The sequence below is a fragment of the Onychostoma macrolepis genome, chromosome 10 (genome assembly GCF_012432095.1).
Source record: "Onychostoma macrolepis isolate SWU-2019 chromosome 10, ASM1243209v1, whole genome shotgun sequence".
NCBI lineage: Eukaryota > Metazoa > Chordata > Actinopteri > Cypriniformes > Cyprinidae > Onychostoma > Onychostoma macrolepis.
Window position 1 is genome coordinate 24,054,631 of NC_081164.1, and position 21,037 is coordinate 24,075,667.

Here is a 21,037-nt window from a genome sequence, read left to right on the forward strand (position 1 = left end):
GGGCCAACAGATCCAAGGGCCGGCAGTTATCTCCGTCAGTAGTTGGGTCTCTGCAGACTACTGTCTCCATACTCGTGTAGTGTTTCTAAAACAGCCCATTAACCTCTACCTGCCACTTCAAAAGAGCCGCCTGCTTTGATACCAATACCCGCTGAAAAGGGCATAAACAAGAGCTGAATTACCCACGTTTGCAGCCACTCACAGGAACATTAAGTGTCTATGACAGAGACATTTTCACAAAAGGTCACAACTGCAGTTTTGCTCTTTTGGAATCAGAGAAACTGACAACAAACAAACAATAAATAAACAAACTGGTTTTTCACAAATAAAAATAGTTTAACAATCATTTTTAGTCTAAAGCCACTATGAAAAAAAGACCATGAAACATTGATGTTATATTTTCTGTATTGGAATCAGTAAAACTAACTCTGAATGAATAAATAAATAGGAAATAATTTTCTCATTTGACACTATGAGCTTCATTTTGTTGACTCGTATTAAAGAAATAAAAATAAAATATTTGGATGTCCTTTTGCAAGTTGCTGACATTTCTGTTCTAGAGAGATTTGGAAAACATTATTTTATTGTGCTGAAATAAATAAATGATTAAAAAAATTCTCATTTGAGCTTGATTTCGTAGTGTTGGAACAATCAAACAAATCCTTTTCTTGTTTTACACTGAAATGTTTGAGCTTCATTTTGTGGTGTTGGGACTGTAAATGTATGAATGAACAAACAAACAAATCCTTTTTTCATGTAGTTGTTTTACATGACAATTTATGTTCTTCTGATAAGGGACTTTAAAAATTGTATTTTTGTTTATTATTTTTTATTGTGCATGCATGCATGTTTAAATAAATAAATAAATAAATGAAGGATGTATTTTTTCAGTTTTGTAGTTTTCTATTTTAGACCAGTATTTTTTACTATATTACTGTAAAAAAGATCAAAATCTTAATTTTTTTTTCTGCAAAAAGAAAGAAAGTTATTAAGTTTTAAAGTGGATTTAGCTCTGTGGACATTATGCGATGATGCTTTTGCAACATTTTAGTCAAATAACTAAAACTATTTAACTTTTGGGATTAGCTCTCGATTATGAATTCCCGAGCCTCTGTTTTAACCTTGAACTTCCTTCCATCACACTGTTCTAACGTGAACATATGAAATCACACGCGCACACATGCACACCTCAGAGAGGAGACAGGATCAGAGATGGTTTTAGGGAGGGGATTACATCTCCAGACTTACTGGTGCCAGGAGTTAATGGGTTCACTCAAGGCCGATTGAGACGTCTTCATTACCACACTTGTGAAAACTGAAGGGGTGGAGATCAGGACGTTTCCTTTGATCCAGGGCGAAGTGAATTGTAAATGAGCTGGGATTAGTCCTATAAATACTTGAGCCCCATACTAGAGGTGTTGATCAGTGAACCCAAAGCCATGCTTATCAGAACACAAACACACATGTGACTCACTCAGACTCGGGACTTCAGCTGGAAACTCACCCTAAAGAAGAAGAACTGCACAGCTGCTTGTTGTTATACTGGATATCTGTCTTTCTTTGCTGGATTTAGACACAGCTGGTTCTCAAAGATGAAGGGGCATTTTTCCATCGAGTGGCTTTCTCAAAGCAGCCAGGCCTCGGCGTCCACACTTCCCTCAAACTCATGGGTCTCTCCCGGTCAGGACGTCCCGAGCACCTCTGGCACTGCTTCTGAGAGCCTTCCCGGCTTCTACAGCAGATGGAGACCAGAAAACATGGAGGATCAGGAGAAACACATGGAGCCAGCACAGCCGGGAAACAGTTTGTTGTGTACATCTACACAAGATACAGAGTCCAGTGACAACAATATCATCCAGCAACACACTCACGGTAAGAAACTGTTCCAATAATCCATGTTTACATTGTTGAAGAACACTGATCTAAAACTACTATTGTTATTTTATTTTGTTCTTAAGTGAAATAGTATAAATTCTAAAACATCATATATATATATATATATACTGGTAAGTAAAAAATACTGGTCTAAAATACCGTTTTTAATTTGTTTAACAGTAAAATAGTATAAACAAAACTTTAACATGGTTAAAAGTTAAGTATAACATGTAAGTTTTGCCAACATAGGAATAAATTACATTTTAAATATTTTTAAATAGGGTTATTTTAAATACACATATTTTAAATACTATTGGTATTTTATATTTATTGAATTAAAATAGATTAAAACGAATAGATTAAAAAAATAAAAAACATAATAATTTTTTTTTTTTTTTCATTTGAGCAATAGCCTACCCATTTAAATGCAAATTTACAATATATTTCCTCTTTCTCTCTTATGTAGCTGTTGTTTTGTTACCTGACTTCATATTTTAATCTTTATTGATTTGTCTTTGTTTTCTGATAGCATCAGAGCCAGGTTTCAGCAGCAGCGCGGAGGAGGAGGAGACGTCAGGGTACGAGAGCGAGGGCGGCCCCTCTCTCTCACCTGGGGCCCCTAAAGACCCGGCGCCGTCAGTGTCTCCCTCTACCGGCCGCAGACCCCGAACTGCGTTCACCGCCGAGCAGATCAACAGTCTGGAGAGAGCCTTCAAGAGAAACGCTTATCTCGGAGCCCAGGACAAATCTGAGCTCTGCAAAAGACTGAATCTGTCTGATAAACAGGTATGAGGTCGATTTATTGTATTCATTATTACTATTATTTTAAACGGGTTTAATAATGTGATTTAATGCGACCGTGTGTTAGTTTGTTGTACCTTAGTGATGCACAGCTTGGTGAAGATTCGAATCTTTGCGAATCATTTGTTTCGATCCAGTGATTCGGAGCACGTGCCAAACTGACAAAGTCACGTGATTTCAGCGAACTTTACGTCATAACCCTTTTCGAAATTTGTAGATTTATAGACATTTTTGTTAAGATATTGCTATAATAAAAAGGAAGAGTAGTAGTTAATCTCTTGTTAGACTATTAAGCCAAGCCCTCCATAAAACAATAGATAAAAAAAAAAAAAAAATACACATTTAAACAGACACGGCATATTTAATGGTATTCAATGATTTGTTAATTGCATTTCATATATTATACTTAAAACATTTGCATTGGGTTGGGTTGGTAAAAGTTTTTTTTATGCATGTTTGAGCACAGTTTTGACCAGCAGGCGTCACTAACGTGTTGCGTTTCGAAGCAGTGAATCTTTTTATGAAGCGTTCAATTGATTCAAAGATTCGAATAGGTTCGTTTCTCCCATCGCTACCAGCTTCAAGATAGTAGGCTACACTGACTTATAAGAAGGCGAATAGCTTATCTTTCTTTCCTAAACGTCTGTTCTTGGAGTATGCTTTGCTAGGGACGAAATTTCGCGATTATATACTTAATTCCAGTCCCCGGGGCCCCTGCTCTGCACATTTTGCATGTCTTCCTTATTTAACACACCTGACTGAGATCATCAGCTCGTTAGGAGAGATATCCATAAACTGATCTAACGAGCTGATGATATCAGTCAGGTGTGTTAAATAAGGGAGACATGCAAAATGTGCAGAGCAGGGGCCCCGGGGACTGGAATTGAAAACCACAACAAATGCACAAGTACAGCTGTCTACTGTAATTCCACTCTTTTAACCATAGGGGACTCCAAAGTTGCAAAAAATAGTGATTTAACTTTTGTTCATGTGTTCAATGTGAACTTATCCCATGTTTTGTTCCATTAGATAAGAAACTGGTTCCAGAACCGACGCATGAAGCTGAAACGGACCGTTCAGGACAGTCTGGCTCACGCCTGCCAGGCCAAGGTGGCTTCGCATATGATGCATTACTCCGATCTGCACAGTTTCCGTGCCGCTCCGTATCCCAGCTACTATCCGGCGGTCCAGGAGACCCCAGCACCTTACGGCCCTGGATTTCACTACAGTCCTGCTCCATCCGGAGGCGTGCCGACCCTACCTGTGGAGGCCCTGTATCAGTACAGCACCCTACAGAGCCTTCCTGTCCATCCCAGCAACCCTTCCGTGATGAGCCCATACCAGCCCTACCACTCACAGTACTACAGCACACAGTGAGAGGAGAGAACGGCAACAAAACATTCATTTCTGCCTGTTAAGCCTTAGGCTTTGTTTACATCTCTGCTTTTGTGAATACAGGGTGAAGTGCAATAACAAATGTGATCTTTTTTTATCGTTTTGATGAATTCTTATTTAAATATGTTTGTAAATCTTGAGAAAGTTCTATTTCGTTCATGTCTATGTGTTCAAGAGGAGTGTATAAATAAATCATTTTCTATTTGATTACACCAAAGCGTAAGGTGCTTTATCACTGCCATAATTAAAACTATAATACTTTTACTCATCAAAGATGGATTAAATTCATCAAAAGTTACAGTAAAGACTATAATGCTGTAGAAGATTTATATTGCTGTTTATTTGACATTTCTATTTATCAAACAGTTTTCAACATAAGAAAGAAGATATTTCTTAAAGCAACAAATCAGCGAATGATTTCTGAAGGATCATGTGACACTCAAAACTGGAGTAACGATGCTGAAAATTCAGCTTTGCATTACAGGAATAAATTATGTTTTAAATTATATTCAAATAGCTGGTATTTTGAAATTGCAATAATATTTCACATGATTATTTTACTGTATTTTTGATCAAACAGATGCAGCTTTTTACATTTTGCAAAACATTAAAAAGTCTTACTGACCTCAAACTATATGGAGCCAAAAAAATAATTTTGTGGATTTTGTACAAGATATACTTACCTAAACTGAACACTTTTAATCTAACATTTTCAGCATGCTATCTGTTGTTATTAAGGAAACATTCAGTTACAGGGTTTCTGAAGGTAAATTTAAGACGTTCTTTTTAAGATCAAGTAAAGGAAAGGAATAAATTGAAGGGAACACAATATGTTCTCTAAATGTAAATGTCTAGGGAGAACACAATGCATTAACGCTTTGTTTGAAAATACAACTTCCAACATATCTCCTCCACTTAATCATTTTACAGAAACAAATAGCTTATGACTCAAACACCTCAGCTCGCAGCCACTAGAATGCAGAAATTTATTTTGCAGTAACTTCTGATCACATTGCAAACATGTTCATCGTCTAAAGATTCTTAAATGTGACCCTGGACCACAAAACCAGTCTTAAGTGTCAAATTTTCGAAATTGAGATGTATACATAATCTGAAATCTGAATAAATAAGCTTTCCATTGATGTATGGTTTGTTAGGATCGGACAATATTTGGCTGAGATACAACTATTTGAAAATCTGGAATCTGAGGGTGCAAAAAAATCTAAATATTGAGAAAATCGCCTTTAAAGTTGTTCAAATGAATTCTTAGCAATGCATATTACTAATCAAAAACGACGTTTTGATATATTTACAGTAGTAAATTTACAAAATATCTTCATGGAATATGATCTTTACTTAATATCCTAATGATTTTTGGCATAAAAGAAAAATCGATAATTTTGACCCATACAATGTATTTTTGGCTATTGCTACAAATATACCCCAGCGACTTAAGACTGGTTTTGTGGTCCAGGGTCACAAATTATGCATTTAACTGTGATGCAAAATGACATAAGTCCTGTTTTCTAAGAAATTAACCCAAATGAAGTGAGTTTATTATAAAAAGCGTTAAGCTCAATTGTTTAATTTCTCAGGAAACAAGACTTCACATCTGCATTTTATATTTAAAGGATCATTTAAAACCTTTTGTGGGCAAATTATGGCAAATAAACCCATATGGCCACAGTTATTTGATGAACGTTTAGTTATTTATCAGCTATAATCAAATGTAAAACAACTATAAAAATCATCTGCTGATAAAGTTAGTGTTTCAAAAAATGGAAAAAGCTGCTTTAATACTTTTACCCAAGTGTTTAAAACTACATTTTTGACTAATATCTTGACACATCTTCAAATATAATTTATTTTTACGCTTGTTTATTTCAATAGATATATACAATGGCAGTGTAGCTAGGAAAATGTTTATACATTTTATTCACATAAGCTCTTATGTCCGACCCAAGAATGACTATCAGGATTCATTTCAATAGATTTCCTGCAGCATTTAGCAGAGCAAAGCCAATACGAAGGGTTTCTAAGCAAATGAAAGTCACAAAAAAGGCAAAAACACTTAGAAAAAAAAACTTTTAATGTATAAAACAGATTTTAAAAAGCCAATAATGAAACCCAAACCTCACAAAACCCGTAACCTATTCCTTAACCCAACTAAACAAAAACCATGATTTCATTTCTTTACCCCACAACACATAACACCCCCCTCCCCCATTAATTACCATGAATACAGTACGTCAAACGCTAAACATTGTTATGTTAAACTACGCTTACCAAACATAACCAAACAAATGGGGAAAACATAAAAGCAACTGCTCTCTCAATGCTGATTGCCGTTTTCTACACAAAGACAGAAGCGAACATCAATGCATCTTATACAGTTTTCTGCTGGCCCTTCTTTCCAATCAGTGACTTGTGGATGTGTGGAATCACACCTGTAGGGAAAGACAAAAAAAAAATGCATTTAAAACAATATCAGCCCTAAAAATACCCTTTAACAGCAAAGCAGCATATTTAATGCAATACACAAAAAAATAAAATTAAAAATTGGGGAGTTGTAAGAAACTCACCTCCGCCAGCAATAGTAGCTTTGATAAGCGAGTCCAACTCCTCATCACCACGGATGGCCAACTGTAAATGCCTTGGAGTAATACGCTTCACCTTCAGATCCTTGGAAGCATTACCAGCCAACTCCAAAACCTGCGAATAAGATGAGCAATGAGTTTGAACGAGATTGCATTTGCTGTACAGATGGGTCAGAGATGATTCACAGTAAGAGAAGTCACAGCCAGCCAAAAACCTGCCACTATGACATCCAACAGGCTTGTTTAACAAACCGTGCCAAAATAAAATCATTACCTCAGCAGTCAGGTACTCCAAGATAGCGGCGCTGTACACCGCTGCTGTAGCTCCGACACGACCATGGCTGGTAGTTCGGGTCTTCAGGTGCCTGTGGATACGACCTACAGGGAACTGAAACATAAAAACCAAATCAAACACTCAATATCACTCGGTTAAATGCAACAGCAGTTCATCTTTTCAGACTCCGAGGGATATGTACCTGCAGACCAGCTCTTTGTGACCTGGAAACTGCTTTCGTCTTGGCTTTTCCGCTGTCCTTTCCAGCTTTTCCTCCAGCCTGCAGAAGCACAAGAAAAAGACTTATTATTTAAAAGTCTCATTGAAGGAGGGGAAAAATAAAAATAAAATAAATAAAAAATTAGAAATCTCTGGTGAAAGTTATACACTGAAGAAAATAGCGGTGGAACATGTTTTACTCTGAAATTGCTAGTATATTAATTACAAAAATAATTACAAAGAAGAAATCTCGCTCCTGTAACGTTAATTTACACCGGTTTTTTTTTTTTTCTGTAGAGACTTGTTGGTAATTTTGAATAATTAAGTGATTTTTAAAAACGCCCGAAAATGGTTCCTTTGTATTAAACTGAAGTACAAACAAACCAAAGTAGATTCAAAATTGAGCCATTTTTTTTATTTTTCAACGTGTCCAAACAACATAAGCAAATTGCTTCGATGAGTTTGGCTCTCATTTCTAAACATTACGTTACCTCTAGTCTATTATTGCCATAATCACACCAATCCTAGTCAATACACACATGCATTTTCTGGCTATTTGATTCGTTTTGCGAAATAATGCACCAAATTCACTTTAATCCACGGTCGGCGCTCTTTTCCACAAACACTGCTAACCCACAAACACCGCGAGCTTATTAAAAGCAATCACGTGCGCGGAATTAAAACACGGCACCTTTACAATCTATACAAAACGTAACCGTCCGAGCTAGGCTTTATTTTAGAAATTAGACAATTAAAAACTTGCTTACCATATCGTCAGACGAGCTTCTTCTCTTTTCGCACGAAACGGAGGGAAAACACAATGATGCCCACTTCAGCGTTTAGCGCGGTACGTTCCAGCGTAATAACCAATGAGCGAGCTACGTCTTGGTTTGAAACGTCGGTTTCGTCCAATCACAAAGCGTTTCTGTATGTGAGTCGTTTTTTTAGTTCTCTTTTTTTTTTCTTGGACCACCAGCGCGCTATTCTTGTGCGCATGCGTGCAGCCGTCATTATTCATTACAAAAAAAATGAAGTATTTTTTTTTATTGTGATGTGATTGGAATGTTTCGATCGCGATAAAATCTATAGAATAATAACTGGCATGTTATAGTGTATTCTGTTGTTAAAGCTACAGTGCATAACAAATCAGTTGTGTCACTGAGCACGTTTTGTCAGTTTATTTTAGGTCTCAGCTTCCTCTTTTCAACACCTCTAAAACTAAAAGTGTCCTTGTGAGCCCCTTTCATTTTGCATGTTTGTCTCTGTTGATGACGATGAGATTAGTTTAGCTTAAGACAGCTATAAACAGGATTTTGAAGAAAACTGAGCAAGCACAATTCTAATGTATTTTCTTATTCCTGCATTTAATATGAACATCTCCTCTTCTTCATCCTATATCTTTCAATTAATCTTTCCCTCTTTCACGGGATGATGTGTTTTATGTTTTGGGGATTTGTCTTAAAAATGGATAAATACTCGAAAAGCGAGTTTCTTTTACCTGGCCACGGTCTAAAAAATAATTTTGCTCCTTAACTATGTGCGCATGCGCGATCGTTTGCCGCCTTTTTGGTTTCTGAAGATTGACCTGTAAATTAATGAATTACCACAACAATAACGATAAACGTAAGTAAAACAATAGTACTGAATTAAAACCTGATTACCATAAGCCAATTAAAATATGAATGCCATAGCCGTTGTTACGAAAATAGCCTACCACCCAAAAGCGACAATTCACCCAACTATCCAAACGTATTGACTTAATTTTGTAGCTGTATTAGGTTAAAAGTAGCTCATTTTGGCAAATGTTTCCTCTTTTCTCTCGTTTTTGGCCAGTCTGTGATTTTTTTACTTCACTTTGTAGGCCTACTGTAGGCAGGTTAGATTTTAAACTACTACTATTTTATTTTGGCCTGAAGTACTATCTATTTATTTACCTTTTGAAAAATTGTTGTTAATAATTAAAATTATGGTTGTGCTGGCACAGGAGGGTCTTTTTTTTATCTATCTCTCTTTTCCTTTTATTTGTTGACAGTGGAGGGCGTAATAGTCCACATTTATTGTTTTCCGTCTTGATTTATTATTATTTCAGTGTGGCACAGTTACAGTAGACTAGCTATATATTCATAAACATATTTAATTAAAAGAAAGGGATTCAGACATAAAATCAAAAATCCTCATAAGTAAACAGTTTCTGCATTCTTTTGTGTTTGAATTATGATGCCTAACAATTTTTATTTATATGATTTTTTTTTTTTAAATAATGTATTAATTCTTATGTTTACATGAAGGTTTCCAAAAATAGTTGAACAAAAAAAGTTAACAAATAGACTATGCATTCTTGGATCTGTTCTTGGCTGTGTTTTTATTTTAAATTTTTTATTAGAAATTGACAGACTCTGTATATGAAACGTAAAAGACATCCAGGCGTGGGGAAATATCTAGGATTTTGATAAAAAATAATAGCCTAATAATATTACTAACATAAAATCTGCTGTATATTTCACTACCTAAGCTTTTCACTTAAAAATATAATTTGTAATTTGATATTAGCGTTTTATCAGACCATTGGACTGCATTTATTAAGATTCAAGAGTAGTTTTGCGGTGACTTTAGTACACAGATGTGCAAACAAAAGCAGTGAACACATGAGGTTTTAGGCTAATGTATGAAGCTTGAGGTGGATAGGCTACTTCTCTTAAAATTTCTTATAGGTGATTCAAGAGTATGCATGAGCAATAGCAATAGGTGAATAATTATAGTGATTTAAACTTAGAAATACCTTTTGAGATATCAGTTAGCTAAATATGTTTTGCTCATCTAATGATTTCTAGTTTTCATTAATTGTATAATAGGCCTTCTATAATTATGCTATAATATATAATATATGCTATATATATATATATATATATATATATATATATATAATTTTTTTTTTTTTAATTAGAATGACAATATATTATAGGAACTGTGTTGGACAGAGCAATAATTAAAACAATTTGCAAACATTTGTACAAAAAGTCTCAACCAGTTACAAGCTGATTAGTGTATCACCTTCTACAATTAAAGAGTGATAATTATTCATGTGCGTGCTTTTTATAATCACTTTCACAACACACTGACCTCGGGAATTAAACCGCGACGTCACCTGTGACGTCATCCCTCAAAGGCGGAAGTTCAGCAGCTGATCTACAGTCAGCCTTTACGTCACAGCTCACGCTTCAGCAGCGGGACAACTGCTGATCCTGGGTCAGATTTTAAAATAAAACACGCATAAATGTGTGCATATAAATGCTGCATAAAACTGTTTTGCAAAGTATTGTTGATAATTTAGTAGCAACGCAAGGAGATTACACATCACATTTGTATCTATTTTCTTTTCTGTTACTTTTATTGCATAGTTGCACTGGCAATACAAAACAATCAAGTAGCCTGATTATTTTTCAATTTATGTTTACATACGTGTATTTTTATTCTCATCTTATTTTTTATTGTCTCTTGTGTTGTTGTTGTCTCTGTGTGGAAGCTATAACAAATTCTTCGTATGCGCAAGCATGGCAATAAAGCTCTTTCTGACTTCTGATTTAAATAAATAAATAAAATAAAAATGATAATGTTTATTAGTTCTCCTTCAAAGCCTGAGCTGAGCTCCAGAAGGACAGGAAATGCCTGCACAGGAGGAGGAAACGTCTCTAACCAATGAAGCCAGAGCGCACCTCCCTCGCGCTCCGAATGACAAGCGCGCAGACCTATTGGTGACCCTGCGAGAGCGCGTCGCCTGTTATTGGCAGATGTGAGGCCAATGCTGCGGCGCTGAGAGCCGTTCCTGCTGGAGCAGGGCAGAGAGGAGCGTTTCTCTGAGGGAGAAGTTGGCTGGAGGTGCTGAAGATGGCGGATGGAGACAGCGGGAGCGAGCGCGGGGGCCTCCAGCACTTCCAGCGGGAGCAGGAGACCCAGGAGCTGGCGTCCAAGCGCTTGGACATCCAGAACAAGCGCTTCTACCTGGATGTCAAGCAGAACGCGAAGGGCCGCTTCATTAAGATAGCGGAGGTGGGCGCTGGGGGCTCCAAGAGCCGCCTGACTCTTTCCATGTCCGTGGCGGCCGAGTTCCGCGACTACCTCGGGGATTTCATCGAGCATTACGCCCAACTGGGGCCGAGCAGCCCGGAGCAGATCGCGCAGTCGTCCGCCGGCGATGACGGAGGCCCGCGGCGGGCGCTGAAGAGCGAGTTCTTGGTACGCGAGAACCGCAAATACTACCTCGACCTGAAGGAGAACCAGCGCGGGAGGTTCCTGCGCATCCGCCAGACCGTCAACCGAGGTCCCGGCTTCGGCGTCGGCGGAGGAGGGGCCGGTCCCGGCGGCGGCGTGCAGGCCGGCCAAACCATCGCGCTGCCGGCGCAGGGCTTGATCGAGTTTCGAGACGCGCTCGCCAAGCTCATCGACGACTACGGCGGGGAGGACGAGGAGCTTAGCGGGGGGCCCGGGGCCGCGGGGGGCTACGGCGAGCTCCCCGAGGGCACCTCCATCATGGTGGACTCCAAGAGGTTCTTCTTCGATGTGGGGTCCAACAAGTACGGCGTGTTCCTGAGGGTCAGCGAGGTCAAGCCCAGTTACAGGAACTCCATCACCATCCCCTTCAAGGCCTGGGGGAAGTTCGGAGGAGCTTTCTGCCGCTACGCCGAGGAGATGAAGGAGATCCAGGAGAGACACCGCGATAAGATGTACGAGAGGAGAGAGGAGTCCGAGGGCGAGGACGTGGACGACGACTGACCCCAGGAGATGTGTGAAACAAAAAGTGCATGAACTGAACTCAAATAGCCTACTAAAATATTCATCGGACAGAAAAATAGATCTGTGAAGTTTCTATGTGGTGAGGGTTTGGGGAGGGGGTGGGTCGTCTAAGTTTGAAGCCATGGGGCGAAGGATGTCTCGTGGGGTTTGATTTATTCCTGATGCTGCCCTGTCCTGTGAAACCAGCAAGTTTAATTGTCTTAGCTCACAATTAAACCTTTGTTACATCAAAAGCTAAGGCTGCTGAATTTCAAAAGCGGCACGTATATGATAAAACCAGGCTATAAGGGTGCAAACATGATTTTAGAGGGGTTTAGTATATACAGTATATATATATATATATATATATATATATATATAGCGTCACTGGTCTTCATGGTGTGTTTCCTACCAAGGCAGCATGGGACTTTCTAAACGTATATCGGAAGTTTCGTTCCCAGATTATTTTTCCCTTTTATAGACAGATGTTCATTAAGGTTTTTTGTTCTCGCATCAACGTGACTTTCATGGTTTGGCCAATTTGATTGAGCATTGAAATGTTTTAAATTCAGATTTGGAGCATTTTGACCCCCTGGTTTTGAGTTTGTGTGTCTCGGCTGTTCGTGGCGAGACTTTTTAAAATCATAATCTGACTTTTTTACAGGCATTATATGATGAAAATAGTTGCTTTGTGCACATCGTTCCACCGGTGCTATAAATTGACGGTGATATATTTTGGTTTTGGGGTCAACATACAAAAAGCTTTGTCTTTTTCAGATTTGGGTCCAAGTCCCCTCTGAATATTTAAGGACAGATTGCTTAAATCAGTAGACACGTGATATTAGTTCATGTAAAGGACAGAGCTACGTGGGCGAGTGTATTTTCACCCCGTCTCCTTTTACGTCGTCTTTTTTTTTTTTAATGTGAGATTGTTCTTTATCAGAGAATACGAAAACAAACCAGCATATTTTTGAATACACAAAGTAAAAATTCTATATAAACTACAGAATTATTAAAGCTCGAGAAGCTAATTTTGTAAAAAAGAGAAATAAGCTGGGATTGGAAGACTGTCCAGTGTATTTGTTTTGTGGAAGACTAGATTAGCCTTGCGAAACGTCACCCTCCCAAGCTCCTCCCACAACCTTTTTGAGTTTACAGCACGCACTTCATTACGTTTTCTTTCTACGCGATTAATATCAAACATCTTCCCGGTGGTCTCGTGCGTCCATTTCTGTGCATGCCCGTCCCGCGTTTGCCTTTTTATTTAATTTATTGCTTTCTTTTGCGTAGTATCTGCAGCTATAATAATGCAAGATTTTTGTTTAGCCTTTCACCAAAAATATTATAAAAATAACCAAGTAGACCAGTGGGTTATGATGGAGAAAGATCGTTAACGACGTTAAACACATTTCATCCATGCACTTTAGCAAAAACACAAAATGCGATATGCTTGCATCCACGGCGAAGAATTGAACAACCTTTTTTTATTATTATTATTATTATTATTATTTGGGAGCAACAGTGTTTTGTGCTGATTTGTAAAGCCTCCTTTGACCTGTTTCGTGTTAAATGGCAGCTGCTGAAGTCATGTGTACTGCTGTGATCCTTCCTAAAACGCAAGATGGACGAATTGCATCCCATGTTATGAAATATTTTCACACACTCTTATCTGTTGGCCGCAGAATTGTTAACGGATGCCAGTCTCTGCGCTCGTTCTCTGTACTTCCACGATTGCAGCAGCTGTTTCTCCTCAACAGCGCGCTGACTTAGCAGGCCGGCTATTTTAATGCGAGAAGCATGAACAGGGTGAGCATTCCTGCCCTGGCGGCCGTGGATTCAGCTGCGCCGTTTGCTCTGTAGTGCGGCGAGGCACAAGGGCCCGATTGTTGAGTCGTTTGCACGCCACTGCAAATGTTATTACATCAGCAGACTGCATTCGCTGCACGTGATAGTGGAGAAAAACCTGCCGTTTGACGTCGTAATATACTGCATCGAGTGTTTTTTGTGTAACCTTAAGAAACAGGCCCTGATTTGGCAGCCGAGCCTAAACGGCAATAGAAAGCGTGACACAGCAGCTGTTGGCAGGACATTCTTGCGTTTCCCCCGCGCCTGCCCCCCTCCTCAGCTGCTGTTCGGGTTGCTCCGCTAAACTGAGCATTTGTAGACGGGAGGCACCATTTGGGACTCGAGGGGGGCTGAGTTGGCTTTACAACACGACTCGCTGCTCGCTTTAGGAAGGAAGGAGATTTGCCGTGTTTTTAGCACTTTGTGGTTACGCTGGCATGTCTAAATCAGCAGCGTTTGTGCATTCATTTTGATTGTATGACCCATCAGTACTAATAGTGAAGTGAATGTGGAAAAACTGAGACTGTGTGTTTCAAACATGCAAATGACAACAAAAAGCCATTTGAAAGCATTCTTTCTTCACTTTGAGGGACAACGATGCATTAACACCCTCAAGGCTGCTAAACTTCAAAGTGGAGTTGAATATCGCAGCACTTTTTTCGTTAGTTTAAAATATGGAATCGGGCACAAATCTCTTGCAGAACACCAGAAATGGACTTTCTTTCGACTGAACTTGGCTGTGTTTATTTCAAATGTATTATATATATATATATATATATATAAATATATATGTGAGAATATATGTGCTGTAAAAGTTTGTGTTTTGTTTCCGCCTTATTGTCACTAAACAAAACAAAAAAAAAAGGGGACAGGAAGCAATACTCATCCAGAGGGATGGGATTATGAGTTCATTTCCTGTCAGGCTCTTCGCCGACTCTCACAATTGGCCGATTTGTCTTCCTGTTTCCTGAGGTTGGGATTTGTGCAAAGCTGTGTGGGGCGTCTGCATACTTTTCGATTGAACAATACCTCTGTACCACTGTACGAAAGATTGGAAAACTTCTGAAAGAATGTTCTGTTATTCCAGGTGACTCACCCGAGCTCTTAACAGCATCCATGTGTCAACCACATTTTCCTGATCGTACGCACAAGAGCAGCAATTCATAGAACAATCTTTATCGAAAGGTAGCTATTTTTCCAATATATTATGTGTTCAGCAGAGATTTTAACGTCGGAATGCCCTCGTCTGGTTTAAACTCAGGTTCTTGGCATTCTCCGTTTATATATTTGCTCGATTCATTTTCTATCTGTTACTTGATACTGACGTTACAGAGTGAGTTCATGGCTACTGCAGGACACTGTCAAGAGCTCAGGTCTTAGATACTCAAAGTATCTCCACCCATCCCATCAAGCCCCGCCCCCCACACTAGACTGCCTCTATCAACGGGCAGCCTTCCATTTTTCCCATGGCTAAACCTTTTTTTTCTTTCGGAGATTTACAAGTCTATATTTAGAAAATGCTATGTATGTTTGTAACAGAATAAAGGAAATTATAAGTGATGGAAAGCAAACTGCTGGACTGGCGTTGTTTTGTTCATGTGCATTGTGTTCACCAGTTGAAGTGTTATTTTTGTAGTATTTTTAATTAAATTATTTTTGATTTTATTTTTAATTATCATTTAAAAAATTAAATAAAATTACAATATGTGACCCTGGACCACAAAACCAGTCTTAAAGTATCAGTTTTTCGAAATTGAGATTTATACATCATCTGAAAGCTGAATAAATAAGCTTTCCATTGATGTATGGTTTGTTAGGATCGGACAATATTTGGCTGAGATACAACTATTTGAAAATCTGGAATCTGAGGCTGCAAAAAAATCTAAATATTGAGAAAATCGCCTTTAAAGTTGTCCAAATTGAATTCTTAGCAATGCATATTACTAATCAAAAATGACGTTTTGATATATTTACAGTAGTAAATTTACAAAATATCTTCATGGAATATGATCTTTACTTAATATCCTAATGATTTTTGGCATAAAAGAAAAATCAATAATTTTGACCCATACAATGTATTTTTGGCTATTGCTGCAAATATACCCCAGCGACTTAAGACTGGTTTTGTGGTCCAGGGTCACATTTAGGTTTAATTTATTTTAGTTTGTATTTATTTTATAATTTGTATTTTTATTTTAGTTTTTATTTATTTATTTCTAGTTAGTGATTTTAGTGTTGCCCAGGCAACATTTATCACTTTTGTTTCATTTAGGTGTTTCATCTAATATTTCTACTTTCAGCTTTATTTAAATCAAGAATATTTTTAATGATTTGGTTAACAGTGATAAGTCAACATAAAAATCAAACCTATTTATTTTCTTAAAGTAAACGATAAAACCATTTCTAATTTCTAATAAGAATCTTAAATCAAAATGTAATGGCTTTTGTTTCAGAGTCCCGTCCTTTTTGGATGACTTCATGAATCCCTATTATTTTTCAGCTGCTCTGCTCCAATCATCTCAAGTTCTGGTATCATCTATCATTCACTCAGCTGCTGATGGTTAAAATCTTCTTGAAATCTGAAATGGATTATATATATGGGAGTAAAATAGGTCTATTAAACTTTAATCTAAAATCAAGCCTTTTTCCTTTCTTGGTACAAGTTTGTGCTGCTTACAGGCAATTCGTATCTTTTTTTCATTTTTTTTTTTTTTTTTTTTAAATAACATTCCTTGATTAATGTCCACACAGACTTTGGGTGAATATTAACACATTAATATTAACTATAGCTATTTAGTCATTGTTGTTCAGCAAGTGTTGTGAAATAGACCTTCAGCCACTAAAGCCATTCCACTGTACATGATTTATTTTAAGTGAAATATTTTTTTTTATTGTTAATATGTCTCACAATATACTGTTCAAACATTTGGTGTCAGTAAGTCTCTTCTCAAAAGTAAAAACTGTAATATTGTGAAATATTATTACAATTTAAAATAATTGTTTTCTATTTTAATATATTTTAAAATGTAATTTATTCCTGTGATACAAAGCTGAATTTTCAGCATCATTACTCCAGTCTTCAGTGTCACATGATCCTTCAGAAATCATTCTAATATGCTGATTTACTGCTGAAGAAATATTTCTTATTATTATCAATGTTGAAAACAGTTGTGCTGCTTCATATTATGCGGAAACCGATGCATTTTTGTTCAGGATTCTTCAAAAGAATATTGGCATCTAAATGAAACTGAAAATACTGTCGCTTTTGCTCAATTTAATATCCTTGCTGAATAAATATAAAAAAGCATCTTACTAAACCCAAACTTTTTGAACGTTAAGTAACTTTACTGCATGACTTGCGTCACCTAAAAAGTGAGTCAGTGCATGGTAAGGCATGTTGTAACGGTGACGCAAAAATTGCAGTGTGACAATATGTAATTTACCTACATTGCAGCATCTCCAGCCACACGCATGTCTGTGGCCCATTTGGTGAACGTCACTGGCATGACATTCATTCTCACAGGAGCCCACGAGAATGTAAGTCAACCTTTTTTAAAGACTACAGGGGATGCCAGGCACGAATACGCTTTGTGACCCCATGGCACCCGTGGAATTAGACAGACAGGGTAGCACTGCAGACCGGGACGCAATGCCATGCTGAGGTCTCTGCCAGATCAGGCCCGGATTATTTGAAATGCACTGAGCTCCTGCTGTGATCACACGAGCATTCATTGGTCACGAAGAGTCTGCGCTGTCTCTAAGCATTAAATCTGGACCAAATTTAGACATGCAACTGGATGGTCCGTCATTATTCTGATTTAGGTCAGGGTGGGTGGGGTCATATGACGACATAAGAGCAAAAAGCCATAATATTCAAATGTTCGGGTTTAGGTTTTTCTCTGAATGAATAAAATGCAAATATGTCCTTGCTGGTAAGACTTTATGGTGGTGCATAATGTTTTTTTCTAAGTTAAACTACTTTGTCCTGTTCAAGATTAATAATGCTTTTGAGTTATGATTACATTTATGATTCAAATGTAATTATTCATTTAGCAGACACGTTTATCCAAGCTAATTTGATGGTACAGTTCACAGGAAAACAAGCAGAAAAAAAATTAGGTTAAGTAATTGAGTTTATTATTAAGTGTTATTTTAGTGTCGTTGATATACTATTATTTATTTATTTTTTCATATTTTTATTTAATTTGATATCTTCTGTTATTAGCTTATGTCTATACAGTTTTAGTTTTTGGATTATTTAGTTTTAGTTACTTTAGAAATGTAAGAAATGTAAGAAAATAGGCAACTAGCTGAAATATATTTATTTCAATAAATGTTTATTTTATTTAAAGTAACCAGCTTAAATGTAATAATTTAATGTTTAAAGCAATTATTCATTTTATTTGTTTATTTTTACTTAATGATGGCAACTAACTAAAATAAACGAGTTTTTGTTTATACTTAATTTTATTCAATATTTAAAATTATGAAAATTTATGGTTTTAGTTGATGGCAACTAGCTAAAATAAAAAAAAAATTTTTGTTTATGTTAATTTCAGCTAGTGTTTATTTAAAGTAATTATTAATTTTAAATACTGCATGTGTATATATATATATATATATATATATATATATATATTTCAGCTGGCTTTCATTAACTAAGACAGAATGAATATAACAAATTATATGTATATATATATATATATATATTCAATTCATATTCTGTAATAATATATATTTATATATGTTATTTCAGATAATATTTATTTTATTAAGTAATGATTTAATTTAATTTTAATTTTTTTAGTTAATGACAGTAAACCTGCTGCACACAATGCTTTTGACATCGTTGTGAGGTGAAGTCCTCGGAGAGCAGCACACACTGTTTGACTCCGTAAATGAACTGCTGCCTTTGGCGACCAGCTCGAGTTGCCCGGTGAGAAGTGAACGCACGAGCAGATGAGAGGACAGCGTAAAGAGGAGGAGGGAGGGGGTGTTACGTGATGGGGATTCTGCGTTCACAGGAAGAAACCCTGATCCCAGCGTGCTGCTGGGCTGGCAGGCTATATTTAGCTGGTGTTGCCATGTGCCCGGAATGTGAGACACATTCTGCAGCGTGCAAACGGCTGGGGGGAGGAGGAGGGCGCCTGCACAAATATTACACACTTCTCACATAATGTTAAATAAACGCCTCTGACATGGAAGGAGAGATACTATGTATGTCAATCCTTTGAAAATAATAAATTGCATGTATGCACTCTTTTTTTTTTTTGTGCAGTCGGCAGCTCAAAGAGCACAGAATGACCTGAAACATCTTTTATGACACTCTGTCTTTTGTATGCATGGGTTCGGCTTTGTGCAATTCAATGCAGCTTCTGTGTGAAACAGGAATCGGGTTGCTGCAGTGGGACCTGTAATAGAGAGATGCAGTATTTCTCCAGATGCATACAATGGAGGGCGGTTTGTGGGAGGAATCCTTTTACATTTGGGATAAACACCCCGTTTGGCATGTGATTTAATTTTTTGCTCATGAAACCACAGAACCTTTTGATGCTGTCATCTGAGCTGTAAAAAACAGTTGACTAGTTGGCATTTTTAATTAGTAATTCGGTTGTCTGTAAAAGAATAGTTCACCCAAAAATGAACATTTGCTGAAAATGTACTCATCCTCAGGCTGTACAAGATGTAGATGAGTTTGTTTCTTCATCAGAACAGATTTGGAGAAAAGTAGCATTACATCATTTCCAAACAGCTGATAAAAACATCACAATAATCCACACCACTCCAGTCCATCAATTAATTTGTAAGAAACAAATCCATCATTAATGCATTTTAACTTTAAACTGTTGTTCCAGCTAAAATATGAGCCTTCTATCTATAATAGTGCTTTCTGCAGTGAAAAAGTTTTCTTGTCTAATTTAGGAGAGAAATATGCACAGATCGAACATTGTTTACAAACGAAAACCGGTTCTAAACAAATATATGGGGTGGATTTTAATGTGAGAGGACAACAGAGGATGGACTTTACGCTGAAGGAAGCATTAATTTGGATTATAGTTTTTTTTTGCCCAAAAGCAATGGTTTAAAATTAAAATGCTTAAATGCTTTTTTTTTTACTTCAGAAGATTTTAATCAATGTATAGGAGTGATGTGGATTATTGTGAAGTTTTAATCAGCTGTTTGGACTCTCATTCTGACGGCACCCATTCACTGAGCATCCATTGGTGAGCAAGTGATGCAATGCTACATTTCTCCAAATCTGTTAAGATGAAGAAACAAACTTGAAGCAGAGTTAATTTTCAGCTAATTTTCATTTTTGAGTGAACTATTCCTTTAATCAAATGTACCATAAAATGAAATGAATCTCACATGTCAAAATCTGTAGCACTGGTATCTGTCATTCATGGCTTTGATTTTAAATCACGCAATCATGTATCTGTTCAGGGACGTGCAAACAACTGGGAAAAACCTCTGCTGCAAAGAACCCAGCAAATGCCATCTGGTGGCTCCCCATACAAAAAGCAGTAGCTGCTATAGTACAGCAACACAGCGTTCAGAAGGCAATATGTGTTCATGTAACATTGTGCTCCATATTTATATTCATTTACACACACTCCAAGGTTCTTCTCCAAGACGGTATATCATAGTACATGTCTAAAATGACCCCCAACAACATGGTAATAGCATAGTACGTTTTTGTTAGTGTCTTACATGTTGGATATCATGACACAATGATGATACAATCAGTAAGTCATGGCAACCCATCAAAATAGTTTAACCAATTTCAACTTAAATTTTTAAGTCTGTCTAGCGACTATGAAAATACATGCTTTTTTTTTGTTAAAATAAAAATACTGTTGAAACGTTGCTTATTTGAATTTTACTGTGAACAAGTATTGCCTTAAGCCTACATATGACTTGCCAAAATATATAATGAAATAAGAAGTCGACATTTGATGTGCTCTATTTGAAAGACTTTTAAACTTTTAAATAGACAACATAAATATCCAACACTGAGGACGCTTATGTTTCTTAAATGTAATACATCTGTATGCAGTGAAATGTTCTACCACATGGAGGCGCTCATGTCTAATTTTCATCAAGACCAGAGAAAGTACAGCAGAGGGAGCTGTGACCTGATATATAGGCTAAAACAAAACAATTATAACTTAGCTTAATTTTTTAAGTTTAACGTAAGTTTCTTTTCTCCATGTTTCAGAGTTAATTGTCAAAGTTTATTTTGTCTTGTTTAATAAATGTT

The 21,037-nt window shown here is 37.1% G+C and overlaps 3 protein-coding genes and 1 long non-coding RNA gene across 4 annotated transcripts; 2 read left to right on the forward strand and 2 right to left on the reverse strand.

The window, feature by feature from the left end:
• Positions 1–20: 20 nt before the first annotated feature.
• On the reverse strand, positions 21–2,498 carry LOC131548352 (uncharacterized). Its single transcript, XR_009273125.1, has 3 exons — positions 2,357–2,498; positions 1,505–1,732; positions 21–151 (listed from the first exon to the last, which is right to left on the reverse strand). It is a non-coding gene; the product is annotated as an uncharacterized LOC131548352 (long non-coding RNA).
• On the forward strand, positions 146–4,247 carry ved (ventrally expressed dharma/bozozok antagonist). The gene is made up of 3 exons (XM_058789593.1): positions 146–1,872; positions 2,405–2,661; positions 3,706–4,247. The coding sequence occupies exons 1-3, from the start codon at positions 1,593–1,595 to the stop codon at positions 4,051–4,053; spliced, it is 885 nt and encodes a 294-aa protein (XP_058645576.1). The 5' UTR covers positions 146–1,592; the 3' UTR covers positions 4,054–4,247.
• Positions 4,248–6,142: 1,895 nt separating this feature from the next.
• Positions 6,143–8,075, reverse strand: LOC131547720 (histone H2A.Z). The gene is made up of 5 exons (XM_058788337.1): positions 7,929–8,075; positions 7,145–7,222; positions 6,943–7,056; positions 6,654–6,783; positions 6,143–6,518 (listed from the first exon to the last, which is right to left on the reverse strand). Exons 1-5 carry the CDS (start codon positions 7,929–7,931, stop codon positions 6,457–6,459), a joined length of 387 nt encoding a protein of 128 aa, XP_058644320.1. The 5' UTR covers positions 7,932–8,075; the 3' UTR covers positions 6,143–6,456.
• A 2,832-nt stretch (positions 8,076–10,907) lies between these two features.
• purbb (purine-rich element binding protein Bb) lies at positions 10,908–15,347 on the forward strand. The gene has a single exon (XM_058790149.1). It carries the CDS (start codon positions 11,047–11,049, stop codon positions 11,929–11,931), a length of 885 nt encoding a protein of 294 aa, XP_058646132.1. The 5' UTR covers positions 10,908–11,046; the 3' UTR covers positions 11,932–15,347.
• Positions 15,348–21,037: the final 5,690 nt, after the last annotated feature.